Below are 26,842 nucleotides of genomic sequence, written 5' to 3'. Positions count from 1 at the left end.
CGCTCGGCGGTGCCGCGCTGGCCGAGGGGCGGTGCGGGCGGCGGGCCCGGCATGGAGGCCAGGATGAACCTGCCGCGGGGCCCCGAGAACCTCTGCTTCGACAAGGACGAGTTCATGAAGGTGCGCGGCGGGCGCCGCGGCTGGAGCCTTGCGGAGGGGCGAGGGGCCTCCTGAGGAGGGGGGTGGTGGGCTCCGTGCGGGAGGGAGCGGCCCGGAGCCTTGGCCGGGAATTTGCAGCTCCGCCCGGGCCCTGCCCCGGCTGGGGGCTCCGGGAAGCACCGAGGGTGTCCCTGACAGGGGATCCGAGATGCGGCCGTGCCTACATAGGGCCGGGCTCTGGGACTGACGGGAGCGAGAGGCCTCACTGCCTGGAGAGCTTGGAGTAGTTCTCGGTACTGAATTTCGACTCTTGGCTGTTTTGTTTCGTGGTTTGTTTGGTTTTGTAAGTCTCCTGTGTTTTGGAGAGCTGGTCTTTGGATATTCAGCCCCACGACACTCTGCTTTTCAGCCTAAAAACGAGAGTTTAACTACTGCGTTAAGAAGCCTTTGCCCCCTAGAGCTTTAGTTTGGTCAACTCACAGGCATATGGAGTATTTTATTTTGGGTGTGTTCCTTGTGTGTTTACTTACATCCTCCTCTCTTTCCTGTTTCACTTTCAGGCGGATTTTGATGTTGATCATTTTGTGTCAGACTGCAGGAAACGTGTGCAGTTGGAAGAGCTCAGAGAGGATCTGGAGCTCTATTACAAACTCCTTAAAACTGCTATGGTAGAACTCATAAATAAGGACTATGCAGATTTTGTTAATCTCTCAACAAATCTAGTAAGTGTTACTGGTTGTACTGCGTAGTTCAGGCCTAATGTGGTTCAGTGGGATTTTTACTTTTCATATGAAAAGCACATAACTTTTATTTTGGCATTTTATCATTTAAGGCATCTTAAACTGAGGTCTCTAATCCTTGCACTGAGACACCATTCCTGTAGAACTTAGCTGCTGTACAGAATTGCTCTTGGCCTGTAGTAAATGTTTTAGATGTTTAAATGTTTCAAACTGTCAGCACTTTTAAAATTGAAGGAAATAAATTATTAAAATAGAATAGCAATGATAAAAATAAGGCTGATCTAAAAGATTCTTTTAGGAATTTTTAAACTTTTTGTGTAGTCAAAGTATCTTAAAAAACTCCGAAGTTTTTTTCAGAAACTTCATATCTGAAAATTGTAATTTGTTCCAATTATACAGATTCAAAGACTGAGACTTAACATGCTTCTGAGAGGAAAAATTTTCATAGGTGGAAATTCTTTTTATCTTCAGCTTTATGTGAAAGCAGTCTCATATCTTTATGCCTGTGTTTGAGATAATGTATTTTTGCATTGAATTTAAAACTGGAAATTATAAAGGAAATTGTGTTTTCTCAGTTCTCTTTTAGTATCTGTAAAATGATAGGCTTTGCCAGTAATTCACATATGATCTTATCAAAAAAGTAATAAATGTGTTTGTGGTAATTTCTTTAGGTTGGCATGGACAAGGCTCTCAATCAGCTTTCAGTACCCTTGGGACAGTTAAGGGAAGAAGTTATGGTATGTTCAAAACAATCATTGTCAACAGCTTGGTAAACTTCAGCTCACTCTCATATGATGTGTAGAACTTCTTCTACTCAAGTTAATATTTGTTACAATAAATTTCTCTTTGAAAATTGATGACTTAGATTGCTAGTAGGAGAAGCATTGTGTTTTCAAGCACTTGTATTGCAGGAAATTTATGTTTTCTATAGTGCATTTCAACCAAGAGATAAAGAGTTTCTTACTTTGACAAGTGAATAGACTCTTGCAAGACAAGTCTATCTTGAGACTGTTTTAATATTTGAGTAACTTAAAGATGGCAGAAAATCCAGAGGCAGCACAGTCCCTTTATGGATTTACTTTGCTCAGTGTGTGGTTTAACCACAAAACATGACCCTGTTGAAGGTGTATCTTATTCTGACTTTTCCACACTGACTTGGTATTTAAAGGAAGGGGCAATTTTTGATCATCTTGGTTCAAAGGGATTGCTGCATAAATGTGCCTTCAAAATATCACACCCTTCATGTTTAACAGGAAACAGGGTAGCATTAGGAAATCCTTATTACATGAAAAATACTATTTAAAACTGATTTATAACTTCATTGGCAAGACATAAAAACGTAATAGGTTAATTGCCTGTTTTTAGGAAAAGGTAATTTGTTCTCTCTAAGGTACTAAAAGAACACTTCTGATGGAAATAATTACATTTGCAGTGGCAATACCTAAGGAGCAGGTTCTACTTTCAGTTATTTAGCTGTATTTTCAGCTTTTTCACTTGATGTACTCTAACTTTTATGAGTCCCATAATCTTATTAATCTGTGTCTCAAATTTAGACTTTTTTTTTTTAGGTTTTTCTCAACCCTTATATGGGAAAAACGTTTTACATACTGACTTTTTCTCTCACAGAGTCTTAAGTCATGTGTCAGTGAAGGAATTCAGGCAGTAGATGACCGGATGACTAAACAGGAAGATATTAGAAGAAAAAAGGTACAACAGATAAATTACAATCTTGAAAAGATCATCTGTAGGATGGCTTTGATTTTGCCATTAACCCAGAGAAAATTTAGAAAGTTGTAGGCTGTCTAAATGCACACTGTGCAGGATTTTGTACTTGTAAAATATATTGATGTTTTGGTTGACAGACTTCATATTTTACAGTGTCTGGTTGATCGTAAATCTTTGTAGTTGCCCAAAACATATGTTTGATTTAGTTGGATTTTTTTTTGGTTATAGTTGCTCTTGCTTCTGTCTGCAGTAGCATATAAACTTATTTATTATGAATGGAATTGAAGTACAGCTGTTTAATTTTTATGAGCGGAGACACACTGACATTTGTGCTTAAATTTGAAAATCATCAGGGATAGGACAGCTGTCTTACATCTGTGACAAACATTTATTACATTTATTTCTGGTCTTTTATGGACTTAAGTGAGCAATACTCCAACTGAGACATGACTCAAGTGTTAAGGTAAAGGGATAAAATTTAAACCCAAACAAACGCAGAGAACTAAGAAACCATCTAAAATATTTTCTTTAAGTGATGTCAGTTGAGATTGGGGCTAGACAGAAAAAATCTTTCTTTAATTACAGATGTGTGTCCTGAGACTGATTCATGTTATTCAGTCTGTTGAGAAAATTGAGAAGATTCTACATTCCCAAGGCACTAAAGAATTGTCCTCATTAGAGGGAAACAGGTAAAAAATTTTGGATGTTCATTTTTGTCTGTAATTGATGGGACTAACTTAATTTCATGGTGGTGTTGCAGGTGAATATAAAAGCAGTAGGATATATCTTTAGAAATGTAACTCTGATGGAGAAAATTACTGTAATTTTAGTATTTTCTTGGTTTTAGTCTTCTGCAAGCCAGTCATTCATAGAACATGTAACTCCAAAGTTCCAAATTACTCGTGGTGCTTTCAGTAAGCAAGTTTTTTGAAGTTGGTATGCAGTTATTTTATTTTACTTTATTTTATTGGAAGTCATTAATCCTGTCATGTCTGAAATGCTGTCAACAGTTTATTCCAATGTCATTTGTAAGTGAAACAAAATAGTTTTTCTTGTTTTCCCTGCTTAAGTGTAGGTGAAAGGTCTGCTGCAAAAGTAGCTGAAGGCAGACTAGGCAAACTAGTACAAGAAAGGTTTGGGATAAATTCTAGTCAAACCTCTGCCTTTGCTGAAGATTGCAAGATGTCTTTCAGCCAGTTTTGGAACTGATGTACCATCATGCACTTGAAAGGCTTGACTGGAATGCAAGTACAATTTAAGCTGGAGGAAGACACAGTAGGAGACTGTCTCTTCAGCTCAGTGTGCTGGATCACATGGTAGTGGGGGGTAGGTGTACCAGAAAGTAGGTCGATACTTGGAGGGACAAAAGCAGATGTTTTCAGTCAGGTGAGGCACTTTGCCAAATTAAGTTTGCAATTAAGATCATTCTTGAACAACTGAAAATTTGGCTGGGATTATATGGACTTGAGAAGGCCAGGACTGTTTCTCTAGAGATAACTGTCATTAGTTTTGTTGTATGACAGAGTAAGAAAGAAACAAATCTGGATGGTGAAGGTCACCTGGTGCAGTTTCTTAGGTCTGTTAAGACCTGATTTTTCATGTGATAAAAAAGCTGCCATCTAGAAAAAGGTGCTTCATACTACTGAGGCAAGAGCTTATGTTCCTCTCAGCTTCTGCTTCACCCACTTCATGTTACAGCTGCAAAACAGTGCTAATCATGTAGCGTGCTCCAGATCATTATTGCTTGATTGCAGTAATTATAGTAGTACCTATCAGAATTTAAAATACTTAAACTACAAAAAATTTAGCTCTTTCTGTTACATATGAGAGTGAGTTGGTTTGGAAGGATCTAACTGTGTATTCTCATTTTGTATCATCTCTCTTCTAGTCCACTTCTAACTGGGCAAGTTTTAGAGAGAATTGCCACAGAATTTAATCAACTACAATTTCATGCAGTGCAAAGCAAAGGAATGCCCCTTTTAGACAAAGTGAGACCAGTAAGTATTGCGTGACACTTAACACTTGCACAGTCAAGCAAAACCACTATAATTGGAAGACAAATGCCTGTTTCCACAGAGATTTATTGAATTAATTTATGGAGAAAATGTGTTTCATTAGGTCATTTTTATCAGTTGACTAGAACTATTGCTTTGTCTGAGGATTTATGCCATGTTTGCTTACTTCTTTAGGATAAATTACTGAGAATAGGAGTAGGAAATACGAGAGACATTTTTGTCAGCCTAATGTCTCTTGCAGTTTGTCTGCTTACTGATGCTGAGGTCTCATTCTAGAGATTTATGTTGGCTTTTTTAGCTGCAATGTACAGACCAGAATATAAATGGAATGTGCCTACACAATGGCTAGCTTGAATATATTCAAGTTTGTCTTCTCATGAAATTATGCTGGCCATGACTAATCTCCCAGTATACTGTTTTACCTACTGTAAAAGATTAATTGATGTTTTGGTGGGATTTCTTTCCCTTTTCGTTCAGTGGGGAGACGGAATAAATAAAAACTTGTACTTAAAGAGAGCTGTGAATATGGAGATGGGGTAATGCTTTAACGTGATTGGCATGAGGGTCATTCTTAATGGCTTTCAAGCTAGTGAGGTAGTTCAGAGTTCCAATTTTTCACTTTGTGCCTCTTCTTGTTGGCAATATAAACTTAGTTCGGCTCCAGACATCCATGGAATCGTGTGGTTACATGGACAGTTTACAAGGCTTATCTAGCCACTGTGTTAACAAACTTGGATAATAGCAGCAGTGAGCATGAGCAGCAGAGTAGTGTATGTGGTAGGAGAACATTTGTCACATAGCTTCCTTAATGCCAGGACTTTTGTCTTATACCTGTTGTTGCTAAGGCTTGTCAGAATGTAGCTTTCATGACTAGTCAGCAATTGACTGACTTCACACGTTCAATACAAATTCTGTGAATCATTTTAGGATGGCTGAACACAATACGGCGTGTAAAAATGGAGAGAAGAAATTTGTGTGGCTATATTTATAGGTTCAGTTCTGACTACCTTAATGTGTGTTGCTTAACTTCTTCAAATACAGAGTTGTAGGGACCATCTTGGGCCAGGAGTATATCTGCAGGTAGTGTAGCAATGAGTCGAATCTAGTAGAAAAGGCGTCATGGGAGATCAGGAAAAATGGTTTGCAGAAAGGAGAGTATGTGTAGACTGAAGAAATTGTTTGGCAGAAGCCAGAAGGAATCTAATTGCTTTGATTTTGGTAGTGTAACTCGGTGTCATTGGTTTGTGTTAATTTGACAAGTAGTGCTGGGTACACGCTGTCTGTTTAGTCTCTGACAGTGAAGGATAAATGCTACAATTGTTATCCCTGGTCACTTATTGTAAATCTTTTGTGTATTGTCATATACTGGTTCAGTTGAACAAGGAACAATTATTGACTTATTTCCTCAGGATAGAGCAGAACTGATGTATGTTACCATCTAACTTACAACGTACAGAGGAAAATAATTGCCTTTAGTTTTATTACAACAAATCCTATCTTACATAGCATCAGTAACCCATTAAGTTTGTGTTAATGTTTGCTCAACAATGGCATTTATCAAAACTTTTCAAGTACTTTTCAAGTGAGGATAGAAAGCTGAGTTAGGTACTTCTGGATGAATTTACTTCAACAATGATGACAAGGCTTTGATTTTGGCTTTTTATTTTCATTCTCTTTGTAGCGTATAGCTGGAATAACAGCCATGTTGCAGCAATCTCTGGAAGGGCTGCTCTTGGAAGGCCTTCAAACTTCAAATGTTGACATAATACGCCACTGTCTACGCACTTATGCAACAATTGACAAAACACGAGATGCAGAGGCATTAGTTGGTCAAGTGCTTGTAAAACCTTATGTAGATGAGGTAAGATAACATTAGAAAATTCCAGTTGTTTTCCAAACATGCTTATTTTTCCTGTGAACCTCCAGCTTTTGTTAGCAGATTCAAAATATCTTTGTGGAGAGAGCAGGAGAGCTGAGCCCCAACAAAATGTCACTTTGGTTGTTGTTGCTTTTTAAGAAAAAAAGGATGGAGGAATTCTCTTACCTGCCTGTCACGAGTTTCAGGTTATATCCAGTTGGGATTGTTTTTCTAACCTCCATTTTTCTTGGGCTAAGGAATCAAAATCCAAACCTCTTCCGTTTAGGACCAGTTTCCATTGGGTGTCTGCTAAGTGCTGTAACAGCTAATACAGTGTGGGATATGTCACATTCCCTTCAGTTTTCTCAGGGTCTATTCTTTCACCACTTCTGCACCATTCCACTTGTTTGTGTAGCAAGAGGCAAATACGTTCAGACATGTGGAAGAATACCAAGAAACAAGCTATTGTTCTGTTCCTACTGTCTTCCTTCTCTTTATGGCAGAGATTATCCCTTTTCACTGAGTATGAGGTACTGTCCAGACAAACTGATTTGCTAGCTGCATTAAAGGCTTAGCAATGTCACAGAAGATTCTTTGCTTTGGCTTGCCTGTGTTTGGGATTGGACCAACCACCTCAACATTTAGAAGGAGTTTTTACTTTATTCTGAGTTTGATTAGCTTTTACCAGTTGCCTGTTTAACTTGACAGACTGCTTCAGGTGACAGTGTTGTGGCAGTGGGTTGGGATCCAGATGCAGTGGCTCACATTTAAAAGAAAGGAGCTCCTTCCCATTTTTGGGCCAGTCTTGGCAGTTAAGAGTACTGCTTTAAAGGAAGTAATAATTCAAGCTGGCAAGTTATACTTGGAAAAATAAAATTTTAAAAAAATTAATATACTGACTATGCCAGTATTTGAGGTTATAATGTTAAGAATTTTGTAATTCTTACATTACAGTATATTTTATATTAACTTTTCTGGCATTTAACATTGAGCTGTTCCTGGCAGGTGATGGTGGAGGAGTATGTGCAATCCCACCCTAATGGCCTCCAGGCTATGTACAATAGACTGTTGGAGTTTGTTCCTCATCATTGCCGTCTCCTGCGGGAAGTAACAGGGGGAGCGATTTCCAGGTAAATATCTTGGGCTTTCTCTCAGCTGCACTGAAGTTACAAGTATGCTTTGAAATCCTTTGCATTATCAGCTTTCATGCACTAATGATTTATCTGGCTCTTCCTGACGATTCATAGTCAAGTTTGATTTCTATCTCATGCCTGTGTTTTTCAAAACAAAACAGTGAACAGACCTTCCTGGTGCTGCAGCCCAGACCTTCAGAGGAAGCAAAGACAATCCTGTATTTCTGTAGTAGAAGTGAGTCCTGTGCATAATACAATGTGTCAGATAACTTGTTTTTTTGAACTCATTAAATATGATTGTACACTTCATCCAAGTAGAAGATCATAATAATGCTATTAAAATATAGGTTCAGAAGTTATTGAGTTGTTAGTGCACATCAGAAAAGTGGGGATGATCCTCAGAGGTTTGACTGATTCATTATGTGTACCAAAACTACACGTTTAATTGATTTGTGCTTCCACTGTGTTCTCAAAAAATGCTTAATTCCTTATGCAATTGAATTGCCTGTTTTCAAGCTTAAATAATTCAGGTCTACTGAATTGTATCCATTTATTCATCTGTTTGCAGGATGGTTAATATGGTAGGCTGCTGTAATTAGCAGAACTATGGATGTAGCCCCTAGGGACTGCAGAATTACTTTTCTAATTAGTCATCCATTGCTGAGCTTTCTATGACTCCTAAGTTTTACTAACATTTAAATTCTTTTAATCCTTCAGCAAATTTTAATCGTTCTTCTTAATAATGGAATGTTTCTGCTTTGTTGTGTGGTGTACTAAATTGGAATTGAATGCTTTTATCTCTTCTGCTCTCACCTTTTAAGTTTTCATAATCAAGGTAGCTTTTAATCTTTTGATCAAACACACTATGTATAAATGCAATTTGGAACAATTAGGAAAAGGTTCTTTTCATTGCATTAGAAACATCTTTCCTGCTTGGTAGGTCTTGGAAGTTTGGAGCTATTAAAACTTGGCTTATGCCAATAATAACAGGATTTCTCAGCTGAAATGTACTAATTTTCTGGCAAAATATATCATGATAAATTTTTAAAACAATTTGAGAGTTACAAAAAACACTGTGGGTTTGATGAGACTGTGGAATCAGATAAGGAATCTTCAAAGGAAGAACAGTTTAAGTGAATCAGCATAAATATGTAAAAAAATTTCATTGCATTTTGTCTAGTGCACTGTGCCTATGTTTTAGTGATTCCTGTCTCCACATAGAAGCCTGGTAATAAAATATAATCATGGAATAATTGTAATTTTTTCAGTGAAAAAGCAGATATTGTTCCTGGATATGATTTCTTAGTGAATTCGGTGTGGCCAGAAATAGTTCGTGGTTTGGAAGAGAAACTACCATCACTTTTTAACCCTGGAAACCCAGATGTTTTTCATGAGGTAATTAATTTTCATTTTTTCCATTTGTAATTTCTGTGACACACATGAGAATTGAAAGAGTCATGTTCTCTAACTTCTTCCCCCCTGCTGCTTTTGTCTAAATTCATGGTCTTGCATGGCTTGGAAGACTAGGTTATCTCAAACCACTTGGTTAAATTTTTATAGGAATTCTTCCCTCAAATTTGTTGGGAAGGCTCATACAGAAGTTACTGGACGCCATTTAGTCAGATGAATTAGTGTTCATTTTGGAAGTAGAATTGCAACGTAATTCAGGGTGGGAGTGGATGACTCCAGTGTTCACTCAAGTTTAGAACTTCTGTATAGAAGGAGCTGTCATGTTAATTAAATACCTGGGCTGCAACTTTTTTTTACTATGTGACATTTTTTGCTAAGTTTTTTACTATCAGAAGATGTAAAAAAATCTTTGTTTCACGTGATCATTTTAGCTTTTGCTCTCTTGCAGTACTGCAGATTATGTTGTGATTTTAGACAGAAGTCAACTAAAACTAAAACCTGAAAATATTTGGCAGCACCATCAGGTTTAGAAAACAGAGATGGTATTTCTCTGCTATCACAAGCTTGCATTAGATAATGAATTTAAAGTACTTGTCACTCTTGTGTTTTCTTTATTGGTACTGCGGCTCTGTCTCTAAAACATCATCTTTTACTAGTGGTGGAATAGATTTCTTGGTCTAGTATGAAGATTCGCTCTGGCAGTGCTTTACAGTATGTCACAAGTAGAAAATATGAACTTTCTGCTTTTCCTCATGTCCCATCTGCTTGTGTTTAACCATGATTACAGAAAAATTCACATTTTTTTCCCCTGGCAGTTTGACTTGTGATTGGTGTGAAACATTTTATTTTCAAGATAGAGATGGGAGGCAGTGATAAATTGTCTGAAGGAAGGCATTGCTGGCGTATCAGAACAGATGACTTAAGGAAATGCTGGCTTGCTGGTGTAAGTTTATAAGGCATGTGGTTCTTCATGTGTTCCTGCAAAACTGCTTTTACTAAACACTTAGGTTTTTTTTTTCTTGGTATTTGAGATCTCTTTTGTACATATACACTGAATCAGTGAAGGCAGATAGGCATGACTGAGTGTGTTTGCAGTACTATTTCTGAATAAGAAGCAAATTACACGGATGTTGAAGAACACTGTGGTAGTGCCATGCAAGTGACACCGTAATGTGTTCCTCCTCCCTCATGAGAATTCTTAGTTTACCATGAAGTTTTAGTCACTCTTCAAGCATACACCTTATGCCCTACTTACTGCAGATTGTGAGCCTTGTTGGGCTTTTGCTGTGCTGCATGATGCACAGGAGTGTGTTTTGTCTTCAGAAAAGCTGGGTTTGCTTAAAAGGCCTGTTTTAATGTTACACTGGTACTGGCCAACAAAAGGATTTTTAGAATGTTTATTTAGAAAACACCCAACAATAAAAAAATAATATCCCATAAAAACCCAACACCCACCCATGGCTTCCAGGTAAATCACATAGTAAGTCCAAAGTACTTCCCAGGCTGCTTTTGACTATTTAAGTGACTTAGAGTCATTAAAATATTTTACTTTAAAATCAATACAAAGTTGAAATGCCAAGTGTAAAAATGCTATTACACCTATTACAAAGACTAATAGTTCTAAATAAAGAGGGAGGGAAAATCCCTTTAAAATTGTTTTTGCACTGATGATGAGACAAGTAATGCTACACAGATTTTAGACAGTAATCTTTCATCTCCATTTTTTAGGTTGATAGAAATGCAGAAAAGTCTTTTTCTCTATGTTACTTGCATATGTATCTATGTATAGATTTAATGCTGTAAAGTTTGAATATGTGGTATTATCTGTTCGGGGATTGTTTAGGTGTACACAAGAGAGAGGGATTGAACCATTTGTTTTCAAAGTCAGACTGGCAATGTCAAGTATATTAAAAAAGGTGTTTGTATGAGGTGGTTTTTAAAAATTCTTTCAGGTTGATATGTCCTTATTTGAGTTAGATGTGTAGATGTATGGGTATTTTAAAAGAATACTTCTTTTATCCCTAAACATTATTTTGAGATTTAGTTTAGATTTCTCTGTTTGAAAATTGCTCCATTTTGGTTCCCAGTTTTACTTAAATAACTGTGCAGTCAACAATCCAGTCCTAGAAGCTGAAATAGGAACCAATCTTGCATTTAGTTCCTTCTGTTGGAAATAATATTCTCAATATTGAAATAAATGTGATAGGTCTTTACAGAGTGTTTGGTTTATATCTCTGACTTGCACTTAGGGTAGCAGAGCATTAAAATCTTGTTTGCCTTTTTACAGTGCTGGGTTTATTATCTTAGAAAGGAGGCCTCAAACAGAACTAATCTGTCATTCAGTCTGGGTCTAACTCTCATACCTTTTATGGGCCCATTGTGTTATAAATACACAGATTAGGAGAAGTTACTTAAAAGCTTTTGTGTGCATTTTTCAGAATACTATCTTGGCACTGAAAGTGCCACATCACAAGAAAGATATTCCATAATTATACCTTACACAGAAAGTTATGCACTTACTGAGATACACAATACAAAAGCATCCCCATGGCAGTTCATGTCCTTTGTTCACAGGAGAGTGTTTGAGAGCAGCAATACAGGGGCTTCTCCTGATAATGTTTTACTGCTTCACAAGAGGCAAAATCACATCACTCCCACAGTGCTCTGGACTGTGGGTTGAACCCTAACCCTGCAGTGAAGTCAGAAGCACTGAGAGATTCAGTCAGGCTTATTTCATTAATTCAATAGGGGATTTATGAGAATATATATAGGTTTTATGGCTGTTTCCTTCTTTTTTTTAATAGAAGAAACTTGCACAGAAACCAAACTAGTTTTCATTCCATAGAAATAATTTTAAATGCCATTGTATTTTACTTTTAAATTTATTTACATAAGTTTTGTGGTCTGGTAGCAAGGTCTATTTTGTATGAAATAATATTTTTTGTACTGTTTTACTTCTGGTTTTCATCAAGTGTTTGGCTTTCTGCTTTGTGCATGATTCAATTTATTATTTCATTATTTTCCATGTTCTCATACTATTGAGACCAAGTCTACAGTATGTTTGAGGATTAATGTAATTTTTTTTGCTTGCAACCAGCTTAATACTATTAATAAACATCTTACTAGAAGTATACACTGGTTGAAGTTAGTTTATGTGAAACTGTTTGAAGTTCTTCTGCATATATTTAATATTTGCAAAACATTTTTAGGGAAACAGATCTAGAAATTCTTACAATACAGGTCCTGTGTGCTTGATTCTCGTGTGTGGTTGGCTATGTGTACTTCTGAGTTTCATTCCTGATTATTTCTGTTCATTGTGTACTTTTATCTGCTGCACCTGACTCTGTTAGTACTTTGCAGCACCACCCCAATGACTGAGCTCAGAAATACTCACAAATCTCTTAATCAGTGTGCCTGGACGACTTTTTAGAAGTGTCCTGTGCTTTTGTTACCATAGAGTAACACTTTGGAGTTAGTTTGGTTCTGGTTCCACTGCAGTCCAGGCTTTTAGCCTCGTATGGATAGATGATGAGGGGCAGTGTTAGCCCATCCTGAACCTCGAGCTTAGTTGTTACATGATACAGGAGTTGTGCTGAATGGGTGGTGGCCTTCCTTGTTTGCTGGGAGCCTGTGTGTGATCAGAATGCTCCTTTTCTTCCTGCAGAAATACACCACCAGTATGGATTTTGTACGGAAATTTGAGCGACAGTGTGGCTCCCAGGCCAGCGTGAAACGCTTAAGAGCTCATCCCTCTTACCACAGCTTTAACAACAAATGGAACTTGCCTGTATATTTTCAAATAAGGTTGGCATTCATTTTTTTGTTCAGTCTTTCAAAAGTAGAGGTTAGTCACAGCAAAATGATCTGGCTTAAGGTCACACCTCCTCATTGTTCAAAGTCTCACTTGTCAACAAATCATAGTGGAAATCACAGTAAGAATTTAATTACTAAGTCAAGTAACTGTTTTATGTATCTTCCAACAATTTAGCAAAAAACGCACATAACTGCTCTTCAATATGTACTATGTTGTTACACCAGGTTTGATAAGCTACTCATAAGACTTTCAGAAACAGATCTAAATAAGTCTTGAGCTCTTGTTTCAAATTCTTTTTCTCCAGTGTCCCTGAAACTGAGCTATATGTTGAAAGATGCTACTTGTTCAAATCCAGAGGAATACTTACTGTGAGGGAAGGAATCTTTTTTCTTAGATATATAGAACTAAAGGACTTAAGAACGTCAAACTTTTCCAGATCTAGTTATACTTCTGACATTCTTTTTGTCTCACAGGATGTACTCTCTAAAGTGCTGGGTATTGCAGCATTGCTTTCCCAAAGATTGTCCTCCTATTCCTGAGTAGCTAAGTAATAACTTCTAGGTTATTTTACTAGCAGTTCTGATGTATCTGTAATATTTCCTCTTACAGACCTTGCAGCTAGAAAAGAACAGAGAGACCCAAAAAAGCTCTGTTTTAATTCTAGTAATGTTAGAATTTTAATGAACAAAACAGAATGTAAAACTGTATTTTTAGAAAGTATAGTCTGCATGTCTGATTGTAAGGCTGGAGAGCAGCCCTCTAGGCAAGGAACCATTGATGAAATCTGCTATGACTCAAGTGTGCCATGTGTGATCTTTCTTGGTCCAAAGACTTCTCAGGGCCTCTTAAAAAAATAACCAAACAAAAAGTGGAATTTCCAAAAGAGGGGGAGGAGAAATTGATGTTTATTTTTAAATGGATCACTTTAGTGGCCTGTTTTATTGCACAGTTCTGTAATTGGCAATAACACTACCACAGTCACATCTATACAGTTTCTTTAGTCCAGGGTGGATCTACACTTGTGCTGAAAAATTTCATCCAGGAATCTTAGGAGTGGTAGAGTGAATATAAGTGACAGGAGCATGGGGCTGGAAGCTGGGCCTTAGTGTTTTGGTGGTTCATGGTGTTTTGTAAAACAGTAGTCACAGCACCTGATACCTTGTTTGGTTTTTTGCTTGCACATCTGTTCCTGCAGTTGTGTAGTGAACTGATAAGGATCTGTTGTGCAGGACAAAAAAAAGACTGATGTTCAACTCCAGTCAATTTCCCCAAACCACTTAACTGCACAAATATTCATGCTGGCCCGAGGGAAGGGGCCAGGAATATTCACTGCATAGTGGTGCACAGACTAAAAGGGTCTATGGAACTGCAGCCATTATGAACCTTTTAACAGATATGTATCATTAATAGGTCTCTGTGTCTGCCCTTTTTCTTTCAAGTGCAACTTTTCTAGGAGACCAATTGATCAAACTTTGATAAGCTTGCTCATAAATTGAAATGGAGCTTCAGCATATTATTTCTCTTAAAAATTGTTTCCCGTTAGATATTCTGAGCTCTGATTGATTAAAACACTTTAAAAAAATCATTTTCCTTTAATTCAAGATTACTGTAAGTCTAAATAGTCTACTGTTTCAAGAAATGTTTGGATAACAGCAGCTGATTCAACTTTAACCATATTATTCCTTTATGTTGGAATAATCTGCTAACTTTGGAAGTGCCCATGAATTCTTTATTGCTAAATTGTGAAAATAATGTGACATATTAACTACATATATCAGGGAAGATTTTTCTTGTTGTGTGTTAATATCCTTTAAGTCATACAAGATTTTTATTGAACTGTTATCTCACACTTGGGCATTTATAGTTAAGATTGTTTGTTTTTTTCTTTTTTCAATTACAGGAATTCCCCAGAAAAATCAGCCATTATTAAGCCTTTAGAAATTATCAAAGGAACAGATGGATATTCAGGCATTTCCTCTGTGGCAGTTCTGGCACAAACAGAAACAGTTACTCTTTCCCCTGTTCCATTCTTTCAGTTTTGTCAGTACAGCTGATTGTGGAACTGTAGTGAACGCCACACTGGGGAAATTATTTCCTATGTAAGAAATACTCAGCAAAAATTACATCATTGTGAAAAACCTTATTCTGTTCAATAATCCTTTTCACCATAACACTTAAAGACACTGCTCTGTTGATGGAAGCAGTGCATGGGCAGAACTGAGGTTTTGAAACTATTTCACAAACATGTTAAGTTGCTAAACATTGATCTTAGTCCATTAGGAGTTTGAACAAGAAAAGCTAGGTGGGCTCCTGTCCTGTTCTGGAAATGACAGTTAAGGGACTTTAAGAGAAACCCTACAGGTTTGTAATTAGTAAGTTTGATAGAAAGATTTACAGAGTTACTATGACACATAAAAGCAGAAAAGCGGAAACCAATGACAACAGAACTTCCTACAGGGGAGCTTAAAATGATGGAAGTATGGAAAAGTATCAGAGGTTTTAATAACTTGCTGTTATACCTAAAAAATTTTGGAGGTGTCATTTTGGTTTGGGTTTTTTTTTTTCTTTGAATGGTGAAATTTTTTTAAAAAGGGTATTTTAAAAAAGGTGTAATTGAGGAACTATGGATTTTTATTAGGTACAGAATTGTTTGTAGAACCTTATGCTACTGCTCATTAACAAACAAACATGTAGAAAGCTGGAGCTCCAGTATCACCTGACATAGCTGAAGGTTAAAGAAAGTATGTGTTAATTTGTTTGCTTTTAGTTTAAAAACAGTAGCAAAACAAAAAACTTCGCTCCTTGAAAAGCTGAGGACTTGTCACTCTGTGAGTTATCATTTTGATAATGTTTGCAACCATGACTTTAATAATATCTCAAAGGATAAGCTTTGTATGTGCCTGTAAAATGTCAAAGGTTCTCTCAAGTGTTTGAATGCTGGTGTTAATCTGGGCAAAAATAACCCCAGGTTTAAAATCTGTCTATGTCCATTGATAGCACCTAGAAATAATACTAAAGTAAATACTGAAAAATGTTTAAGTATCAATTTAAGCAACTGTTGAATTGTGATATTCAAAATTTTTCTTTCTCTCAGATTCAGAGAAATAGCAGGGGCCTTAGAAGAAGCACTTTCTGATACATTAGAAGAAGCACCAGGTAAACTTTTATGGCAAAAAATATTTATTGTAAAGGAATCAGTTGTATAAGTAGCAGTTATCACTTTGTCCCTTGAGTGTTCAGTGACGTGCATCCCATGGTTCACATGAGCTTCCTGATTTCTGATTAACTGATCAAATAGTATAAAACGTTGTTATAGAGATGGCAATGTGAGAATTCTGTTCAGTGTTAACTTTGCTTACTAAAAATCCCCCCTTTAGCAGCTATCATTAATATACTTATGGAACCATCCCCTCAATGCAAGAAGGAGTTGTTAGCATTTGACATCCTCTAAGTGACAACCAAAAGGCTATGCTGTATTATTGGGCCATATTTTTCTTATTGTAGCACTGTGTAGAGGTGAAAATGGCTGTCTGTTGGCAGCATTGAGTCTTGCTGTCATTCGTAGTGTTGGTTTCTGCTCCAAAAACATACATTGATTTATGAGGAGATGAGGAGGTATACATAGGAAGAATAAGAGTGATTACAATATGCTTCTCACTGATTACAATGTGCTTCTAACATGCATTAGAAGCATATTGTAATCAGAAGAACTAATTTCAGCTAACAGAGTAAATACTTACGAAGAAGGCAGCTATGAGCCACCTAAATGTCTGCACATGTGTATCCACACATGCCCTCTGAAGCAAACCAGGTGAAAAAAATCCTAATGGAGACAAAATATATAAATCTTATCACTTCAAGGCACAGGTCTGGGACTTGCTGAGACATTGCTTATGTTTCTGACTGTATTCTCTAAAATGTTACTGTATAAACTGCGTTAAAAGTATTTTGTTTTAATATGGCTATTTGTACAGTGTTTTAAATAAATATTTATAGCAAATACCTCATATAACTGGGAGAAGAGCAATAGTGTAGTGCTAGGGGAGTATTATGTTATGGCTGGCAGGCATATCTAATGTAAGTTCTTCAAAAGACTGCCAAAAAATTATTTTGGAAATGTTATTTCCTAAAGTGGATTATTTGGCCAAGCTGTTTCTGCCTTTATTGCAGGCAAATTCTCATTTCTTGCTTTTGCCTGCACAGCTGCAGCAAGACTTTAGTGGAATTTGAAATCTAAAGCATTGAGGAGATAATATTTTAAGAGTTTGTTTCAGGCAATGCTTAATAACATTTCTATCTTTTAGGAAGACTTTGCTTTTTTTAATCTTGGGTAACACAATGGCCCTGATGTTGCATCTTCTAAAAATGTGCTTGGAACTTGACCTTTGTTGCCTTGGTCGTTTCTAGCTGGGAGCTCGTTCTGTCTCTTGGCCACTCACATGGTGTGGACGAGTCTCGTGAAGTGCTGGTCAGATCAGATGTTTTTACCGCTTTTAGCGCACCGCCTGTGGAAACTCAGCCTGCAGATCTTGGCACGCTACTCCGTGTTCATCAGCGAGGTGAGAGAACAGCCTGCTTTAAGGGGCTGGCGATGGGGTATATCCATCAAAAGGAGACTTTTAAGAGATTTTTTTTGAAGTTAATGTTTTTTAACCTTCAAGCATTTCATGAGTTTGGCTTATAAAAAGTATCATTGCGAAATACGTGATTAGTCACAAATATCGGTACTGTTACAGTGCTACTGTCTGGCGGTTGCCAAAGCTGTGCTTCATGCTCCTTAATGCTGCCTCTGCCACTGAAACAAGAAGCCAAAATCCTAATTTTCTTCTCTTTGTATGTTGTTGATAGAGTGAATGAAGTTGTGAAACAGAGCCAGGTGAAAAATAACCCCGCAAATAAGAAGGAGTAATACAATTTGGATCAGTTGTTTACTACTGAGAATGCAGAACCGAAGTTTCCTAGGCAGCTGACTCAGCATCAATGATCACTGCTGCTGAGCAGAGGAAATGTGCTTTGCTCTTGTACTGCCTGTTCCCATTGGGATTTGAAGAGATTTCTGGAAGTCATTTGGTCCCAATTCCTGCTCAAAATAGGACCAGCTTAGATGAGGTTGTGCAGAGCACAACAGAGGTTGTGCAGGTTGTGTAGGTTGAATACTGAATATATCCAAAGGTAGTGATTGCACTCTTTCCTGGGAACCCTGGTCCAATGACTGATTGCTTTTTTTTTCCTGTTTGATCAGAATTTCTCTTGCTACAGTATATATCCATTACCTATTACTCTGTCACTCAAGGAAAAATCTGATTCTGTCTTCTCTGTACATGCTCCTTCGGTAGTTGAAGACAGCAGTAGGATCTCCATTTCTGATTTCTTTTGTGACTCAGTGACTTAGTTCTCTCAGGTAAATTAGCTCATGGAAAAGTACTGATAAGTCCCAGACTTAAAACAGCGTAGTCAGGGGAAGCACTTGCCTGACAGCAGAGAACTTGAGGAGGTGGGAGAAAGGAGTTGTTTGACAGCAGCACCAGACTGCCCTCTACTAACCTTAGTTAGACAAATTTGTTCTAAATCATCCAACTTGGTAGTGCACTCACATTTTTCTAAAATTTACTTTTTACATAATTTGGTAATATTTGGTAATATCCCTTGAAAGTGTGGCATTCTAATGTTGTAGTCTTACAAATCCTTTATATACTGTTTCAGTTTGTCCAGCTTTAACTGACTACTGCTAGGGTTCACACTTTAATTTGATGTTTCAGGTTTCTGTAAGGCCCATTTCCAGTGAGAATTCAAAGGAAAGCAAAAAACCTGTGCCAGGTGGGAGAAAGGAATCTTCTTTAAACCTCAACCCCAGTGAGGACCAAGGGAATGGATCTTCTCCAGAAAGTCTGCCAATTTCTTCTATATCTAGTACTCAGCTGATATATGTTGCTGCAGATCTGGACAAACTCCAGGATCGGGTTTGTGCTTTTGACTTCACTTAGAAAGAATCTTCATTGATATTTTTGGCATCCTGTAAGGGAATTAAATTGTTTAAAATGATGTGCCATAATTTTTTGTTTTTCTTAAATGCTAAAACTTGGAGTGTCAGATACATGAAATACATGGCCTACTCTGTGCTTATTTAGAATAGCAGTTTATGAGCAAACCACTTCAGGTATTTAAATTCTTTTTATCAGTAGCTGCTGGATTTAACTCCTAAAATAATATCTTTCTACAATTTTTTGTTGTGAAATGTCACTCTGCCAATCTTACCGCTTTTCAAGTACAATCTCTGTTGCAGATTGGAGAGTGGTACAACATTCTGCTTTAATGTTATCTTCTCTTTCAAGTGTTCGCTGGTTTTAGCCTTGGAGGTAGGAAGAGGTTTTATCATCATGATTATACTTGATTAATGATCCAGAATCTTGAGGAGAGATGAGTGGTGTTAATTGTCTCTCAATAGGGATGATTCCTGTGTATTTATTTTCAGTAAGGCTGAATTTTCTGTAATTTGTGAAGTTGTAAATTGCAGGTGGATTTTGTTAATTCTAAGTTATTTCCTCTGAGTACAATAGTAAAGTAGAGGATTTAATGTGTATACCTAAATTCCCGTGCATATTGTAAACTTCTAGTATTGATTGGGCAGAAATGCGGTAAAACCATAGAAATTGAGAGTGTCTTGTGATGCGCTTCAAACTAATAGGATGTAGGAGAAGTAATTAAAATGTTTGTAACATGACTGTATCTCTCTATCTCTCTCTTAGTTTTGGGTTGTTCTTTTTCAGATTCCTGAAATCTTAGACATGATTAAACCAAAGCTTGAAGTGATTGGCTTCAAGAATATATCTTGCATTGCAGGTAAATCTGAGAGGCTCCTTCCTCTTTGCTCCCAAATCCCCTCCGCCAAACAAATGAAATCAACTTTTACAGTATCATTATTTCGAATAAAAATACTTAATGAAACTTGCCTTTTGTTTAAATTGTTAAATAGAAACAGTCTTGATCAGAGCTGTTCATCTGGAAAATGTTCAGTGATTAAAATTAAGGGAGTCTAAAATGCTTTTAGGATTTTTCTCCAGAAAGTGAGGACTTTATCTTAGAAGATTCATATCATTAAACTTTTGAAATAATCGGGGAAGAAGGCATGAGGAGAGGCTTTCCATTATCCAGTTGAAACTAAAATGTTTTTCTAAAATGTCTGTTCTCTCTCAGGCCTGATGAGTCATGTGAGGCAGAGGGTTATCAATATATCATAGTTAAATACCTTATCTTCAGAGAGTAGAAGCAATTCAGTATTTTGGCCTCCTTTTTTCTTTTTGGGCTGATCCGTTTTCGAGTTTGTCTCTTTGGTTCATTTGTTCAGTTTTTTTTAATCTGATCATTCTTTATATGAAATATGGAGTTTGATTTTAATTTAATGATTAAAGCTAGGCATGGAGCTGCATGAGTGAACTAGTCCCTGTCTGCAAGCACAGCCAGAAGATCTGCATCATGAGTTCCACTGAAATCTCTAAATCAGAACTACTGATAAATGTCCAAGTCCATTAGAGATGTAGGAGCTTGTGCACATCCCCGGCTCAGTAGATGGTCTGTTGCCAATCACGGCTTTGAGTTGAACAAATTCCAGTCATTCCATAGAGAATTCAGAGAGAATTTCACACAGTTTCTGTGGAAAGTCGAAGCCTTTTTATTCAAGCCCTTGCTTCATTGGTAATACTGGAAAAACTTTGAACCTGGAGAATGTTACTTTACTCCACTTGTCTTTCCTTGCCTCTGTCCGTGTTTCTGGCTGAGGAATGGTTGGTGTTACTGGCAGTGTTTTATAAATGGCTGATGTATATGTATTTAGTAAGCATATCCTCTGCTTGACACCAGATAGTGAGTGGGATTAGGAGGATGAGGGGATTCACATAATTTGTGTTGTGATTGGGCAGAGTAGCTCAATTTAAACTTCAGCATTTTTACTTTAATAGGAGCCTTGGAAGATTCAAAGACTTCTCTATCAGCCTGTGTGCCTACCTTGAATAACAAGATTATCCAGGATCTCAGTGAATCCTCCTTTGCGTACCTGAAGAGTGCACTGGAAGTTCCAAGATTATATAGGAGAACCAACAAGGTCAGTGCTGCTTGCAAATGAAGAAATAAATCTCAGAAAGGCCTGTGCTGAGACTGTTACAAGCTCTTCAGGCCTTTCCGTATCTGTTTGACAGACCCCATGACAATGTCTTCAACCTAGTGAAGTACAGTACAAGCTGTAGGTATTTTAACAAAGGTGTAATAGTCTGTTTTGGGCACTGAGTCTGCTCAGCTTTCTCTGGAATCAGCATTAGCAGAAACAGCATTCAGGATCATACCTGGTAATAGGAATGGCTGGCACATGCATCTCTGAGAGAGCTTTGGGCATTTTGAACCTTGTTCTGCATTAGATCTCGCTGTATAACACTGCTGAATAATTTTGTGATGGTGTCTTTCCTGTGTATAATGATCTCTTCATTGACTTGTCCTAAATGGTTTATGTATCTGTTTGCTTAGGTACAGGCTTAGCATTTTTTACATGTGCTAGAATTGGATGTTGATACTTGCAGTAAGTAAATGACTGGTTCATTCTTCCCTGACTTGCTTCCCTGTCATCTACCAGGAGGTGCCAACTAAAGCTTCACCTTATGTTGACAGCGCTCTTAAGCCCTTCTACCGACTGCAGAATGACTACGGAGATACCTTGAAGCAGCCCATGATTCATCAGTGGTTGGAAGGTGCTCTCTCTGAAAGCACACAGAAGTAAGAGAATCATACAGAATATTGTTTGCCTTAGTTAAAAACTCCAATGTCCACTGAACAGGCACAGGAAAAAAAAACCAAAGCACTATGAATTAACACAACTGTAAAGAAAATCAAAATACAATACTCTTTAGGTGGGATATATTTCCTTGGATTTACTCTCATGTTGCATATTCAGCAGATGAAGAGCTGGGCAGGGAATCCAAAGACCTGGCTTCTGCTCAGGTCTGTGCAAACTATGACATGGTCAATAGGGCATTTGAAAAATTGGTTCGTTCTGGAAATGCAACAGTCAGGTAAAGATGTGCATTTTGTTTCAGAATTGATGTAAGACCTTAACCTCATATTCCTATCAATGAACAGTGGTTGAATTTTCAAGAATTTGAGTTTTACTGTCCTTTGACTTTTTTAATGTATGTAATGATTATCCAACTTCTGAGTGGTTTTTATAAAAAAAGCTTTGGGCCTTTTAAACTGCTGAACTAACTGTTCACAGTTTTAATAAGGCAGTCATAAAGCAATACTTTCTTTAGCAGATCTTCTGTTTCCTACTTAGCATCCTGAGGGCTCTTGAAAATGAGTAGTCATATGCATTAGGTTCCTTAATGAATTTTTTCCATTTGTCTAGCTGTATTTTGAATTCTTATTGCTGTATTTTAAATTCTTACTAAGCAAGAATGTTGCGTTCTGTGAGTTCTGCCAGTTAAAGCATGTAAGCATGAGACAGCAATGCTTGCTTTTGTTTGAAAGTTCTGCCAGAAAATTTCACAGGATACCCCTTCCTTTTTTTGTTGTGGACAGTTTACTCTTCATAGTAGCTGTATTTTTTATCTCTAACCTTGCCTGAAACTAGAGTCACGTTAGCCTATTTTGATTAGGGCTTTTTTCCTTTTCCCATCTTTATAGTTTTGCTTTGTTGTTTTTCTGTGACGTTTCTGACCATAGATGATAATATCAGAAGAATCCATGCAGGTCGAAGTATAATGTGTGCTTTCTGTCTGTCCTTACATGGTTTTTCCAAATACTTATTTGCATATTATATTATCTGTTGGCTGCTGCTGAGCATAGATTGATTTTTTTTCTGAGATTTAACCACATAGTAGTACTGAGGTTTTAAACCATAGTCAGAACATGAGTTCCTTCTTGCCCTTGGCCTCCTTATGCCTCACTACTCTTCCTCTTCTGGTATCTTTCAGAACAGACTTAAACTTTTACATATCCACCAACTGTTCTTAAAACTTTTCTAAAGTATTTTGGACAGGGCTAAGCATAGGTTGGTCTTGATTGCACTGGTCATTTTCATTTTGCACAAAGACTCTTTTTTCAAGCTTGGTGTCTCTTAACTAGTTTTTACCGCATAGAAAGAAGCTTGTTGTTAACCCATAGCATTTGTTAAGTAACATTGCTGAAGAACTGCAAGATTCCTGGAATCTCAAGCCACTCAAGGTTATTATATAGCTTAGGGTGAATTCTTGTCTGTCTCTCTGCATCTCTGTGCCTGGTTAGTCTTGCTTTTAAAGCTTCAGTAAATCTGATGACACCATGCAAAGTAGCTGTTATGTAGTTCCTTGGACCCAGCTAGAGCTTTTTTGCCCCAAATGGCAGTTCTTCACTTTCAAAAACTGAATTAAGTTCTAGGTTAAACATAGTAGCAGTGGTTAAACACCAGTAAGACTGGCAGGTCCATTTCTTAATTCCTTAGAATTTTCTGTCAAATTCTGTCTTCATGATTTGTTGCTACTCTTTTCATCATTTTGTTATAAAATATATTATCCTCACTGACAAAGGACAAGTCAAAGAAACTGAATTTCTTAAATGGAGGAATATTGTAGTTTCTTTATTGAGAATAGAAATGCAAGTAATTAATTTCTTGCTGTGATAATACATTCTTGCGTCTGAATGAAAAAATAACAGAAAAGAGCATAAACTAGTTAAAAATCATTGGGGGCTAAATTTGCTTAAAATGGCAGAAGGATTTGGGAGTACAGCAGAAGTAGGAATTAATCACAAGTGAGTGGGACTAGGAAATACCAAGATATGAAAAGAGGACACGACTGGCTTTTACTGGAATACTTTTGCTTTTCATAGAATGGTATCGTGAAATAAGTTTCCATGGCACTGGCAAGCAGTTTTTCTTTATCCATGCTATCTAATTACCCTTTTAAAAAAGCTTGTCTGCTTTCTGTTGCCTCCTTGTTTAAAAGTAATCATCAGGAAGATTCTTTCAACTCTTTCAATTCTTAGAGTAATAGTTTTCATAGAGAGGCTCTTTGAAAGTTAGTTATTTTAGCAAATTACAGAACATAGCTCAATCTGGTTGCTTTTCTCATGGATCTTTTAATTTCCCATTGTTGCTCTGTTTTCTCTTACTCTTAACTCACTGTCCTGGGCATCTGCTCATTTGTATGATATGTTCTTCCCACTTAGGCATGGGATTTCAGTCCATAAGGCTTTTTGAACTTTTGCTGCTGAGTAGTTGATGTATGTACTTTGTTTGATTCTATGCTTTCTTTAATGTGGATCCCACTCCGTGGGCAGTGGTGTTTTATTTTATCTCTACCATTTCTAAATTAGGGTTAGGGTTCTTCTGACTTTTCCTGTCAGCTCCCTGAGACTCCTGTTTAAATCAGTTTCTTCATTTTAGAAATAGGCATTTCTGACTGATGTGCACATGTGCGCTCTCACACACTTCTGTAACTTGCCTAAAAATGTGTGGGTTTTGGTCTGTCTGGCTGTTACTCCTGTCCTGTTTGTAAAAGCAGTTTTGCTCAATATTCTGTTGATTGTAAAGAGAGGCTGATTTTGACGTTTCAAATGGAGCAGTTGCATTCCTTGGTCACTGTTGAGTACAAACATCTTGAACAAGTCAAAAATGCTGTGATGAGGAGTCTTCAAGACTGAGTAGTAATCTTCTGGTTAACTTCTGGAACTAATAATGGAAATACTGATTAATTGATAATGCCAATAAGTAGCTTCTTTGCAAGGGAAGCCATTCCTTCTGGCATTGTTCAGCAGTGCCAGTGATGTATTTCTGTGTATGAAGTAGGCTCTTCTGTAAAGTGGAATTTTTTCTTTCTTATTAACCTTCCTTAATTTAGGTATTATGAAACTGTATCTGATGTGCTCAGTTCTGTAAAGAAAATGGAAGAGAGTCTAAAAAGGTTGAAGCAAGCCAGAAGAACTGCAACTTCAAACCCTGTTGGTACTAATGGGGGCATGAGTGATGATAACAAAATCCGACTGCAGCTGGCCCTAGACGTTGAGTATTTTGGAGAACAAGTAAGTTATGAGAAATTAGTTTCGGAAGGGAGATGGAAGAGGAAAGGGAACCTTGACTCAGATTTTGGTCTTGAAAGCTTTGTTGGTGTGGGTTTGGGTTTTTGCTTTGTGTTTTTACATTTGTGTAAAGAAGGCAATTTCAGACCTTGGTGATTATAGATACCACTTTAGCAATGCATGCTTTCCTCTCCTTTTTTATACAAATGCAAAGCTTGTATTTCTTATTACTCAAAATTCAAGTACTACTCAGTGCTTGCAAGCATGGAAGTTAAGAAGAAACACTGTTTACAGATGAGAGGGCAGGGACCTGACTTAGGTCTGATAGAAACTTCTTTATGGCACTTCCTTTGTTTGCCTTCTGTTGGGGTGCTTCCAGCCTTGACTTTCTGCGTGGTCAGGGTCTGTTCCCAAGAGCCGTGAGGATGTCAGCCTGATTTGTTGTGCTGCACAATTGTAAGTGCTTTCCAATGCCAAATATGAAATTTTAAACAGCAAAACATAGAAGAAAATATTCCAGGAAATGTATGCAGTAGCTATATTAAATTGTATAAGCATGCTGTTTTGTACTCCTTTATTTCTAAAAATCATATCTAGCTATAAACAAACTTCCAGCTTAAGAGTCCAAATCATTAGTTGCCAAGGAGTTGTCATTGATCTTGTTTATGAGCAGATGCTGTTGATGCATTGTAACAGGTAGATTAAGTCTGCTTGTGTGTGAGCAGATGCTTTTCTCGGATATGGGATGAATCACAATTGGGTGGAACTGTGGAAATCTTACTAACAAAAGCTATTATTTGTCAGTTTTTGCCTGGGGTTGAGCTTTTGTTCTTCTTTTCCATTATTCAGTGTGAATTTATGCTGAATGGGGACAGATTATTCATAATCATTTGGAAGATGTTTTGGTACATGTGACTATTACAAAGAGTTCCAGCAGCAAACACCTTTTCAGAATCACTTCATTATGGTTTTAGTTAGATCCAGATTTTTCTGCTTCACTGCACTCTTAGTTTTTTCATGGCCATATTTTTCTTTTTTGTCAGAGCAGTAGATTCCCTGGCTAAGAAATTACTTGCAGCAACCTCTGTAATTGTAGAGTTGTTTTTGTCTCCCAGGAAGTTCAAGGCTAGAACCATAGGCTCTTGCAGCCTATTGAAATGCTTTCACTGTCATGCTGTTGGCTCTTCTTGGATGTATTCACGTTGATCTTTAAAGTATTGCCCAGAAACTTCATTTGGAGCTGGAAAAAAAGAATCCACTTAAATCAATGCATTAAAACCAACTACAGCCAAGTTTCTCTTTCTCATTGCTTCACTGGGAAACTTCCAGCTGGCTTTAGTTACAAGTTGCCTAGAAGATGGTGAAATATTTCCCTGCAAGACACTTCTGTAACTGGAAAGACTTCACTGAACAAAGTTGGATGCAAATTTTTTATAGTTTGCAGTATATGCAGTTGTGGTTTTTGCCACATGTCAATGCAGAACAAAACATAGGCTTCATTGAATGTTTTAAGTAGAATAATTAGCGGGGTTTTAATGTTTTAAAGAAAATTAATAGGTTTTCTGTATCTTTTTAGATCCGAAAGATGGGACTGGAAACAAGCAGCATAAAAAGCTTTTCAGCCCTTGCAGAGCTGATTCTAACTGCCAAGGACCAGGCTACAACGGAACTATCCTAGATATTTTTGAAAGCATGTCATTGGAGATAAACGATCTCTCTGAAAGAAAGAGAGAATTTTACTCTTCTTCATTTTACCAAATAAATGGCAATGAAGTGCTTCCTAAAGTGTCTCAAGCAGCAAATCAGTGTGTCTTCTGCCTTGATAAACTTGCATCACCAAAAGACTGAGAATTTATCAGTTATCCATTATATGGAAAGCAATCAAAGTTCTAAACTTTCTACTATAGAATAAAAGTAGAAGAAAGTGTTTTTCTTATTTTTGTTGTACAACTTGAAATGTACAAGAACGAAGTTCTATGTTAAAAATAATATGTAATAAATTGTCTTCCTAA

General features: G+C 37.2%; 1 protein-coding gene across 2 annotated transcripts; it reads left to right on the top strand.

The window, feature by feature from the left end:
- COG2 (component of oligomeric golgi complex 2) lies at window positions 1–26,842 on the top strand. 2 transcript variants are annotated; one of them, XM_014875269.2, is made up of 18 exons: window positions 1–120; window positions 660–821; window positions 1,511–1,576; window positions 2,466–2,546; window positions 3,150–3,253; window positions 4,453–4,561; window positions 6,261–6,440; window positions 7,443–7,567; window positions 8,839–8,965; window positions 12,645–12,784; window positions 15,889–15,950; window positions 17,202–17,353; window positions 18,554–18,754; window positions 19,562–19,634; window positions 20,750–20,892; window positions 21,415–21,554; window positions 24,653–24,833; window positions 26,407–26,842. In XM_014875269.2, the coding sequence occupies exons 1-18, from the start codon at window positions 52–54 to the stop codon at window positions 26,506–26,508; spliced, it is 2,217 nt and encodes a 738-aa protein (XP_014730755.2). In that variant the 5' UTR covers window positions 1–51; the 3' UTR covers window positions 26,509–26,842. The 2 variants fall into 2 exon arrangements, with proteins under 2 accessions (XP_014730755.2, XP_088017612.1); XM_088161486.1 differs by lacking the exons at window positions 1–120; window positions 660–821; window positions 1,511–1,576 and having other exon boundaries at window positions 2,491–2,545; window positions 3,148–3,253.

This window comes from Sturnus vulgaris, chromosome 3 (assembly GCF_052056855.1).
Source record: "Sturnus vulgaris isolate bStuVul1 chromosome 3, bStuVul1.hap1, whole genome shotgun sequence".
NCBI classification, from domain to species: domain Eukaryota; kingdom Metazoa; phylum Chordata; class Aves; order Passeriformes; family Sturnidae; genus Sturnus; species Sturnus vulgaris.
Note: the sequence above shows the minus strand (reverse complement) of the source record. Positions and strands in the feature narration are given on the sequence as shown.

Bases quoted from the DNA above. Each gene is read 5' to 3' on its own strand.
- COG2 (XM_014875269.2), top strand. From the start codon at position 52: ATGGAGGCCAGGATGAACCTGCCGCGGGGCCCCGAGAACCTCTGCTTC. The intron at 6,441-7,442 runs GTAAGATAACAT...TGTTCCTGGCAG, and splicing joins TAAAACCTTATGTAGATGAG to GTGATGGTGGAGGAGTATGT. The intron at 24,834-26,406 runs GTAAGTTATGAG...GTATCTTTTTAG, and splicing joins TTGAGTATTTTGGAGAACAA to ATCCGAAAGATGGGACTGGA.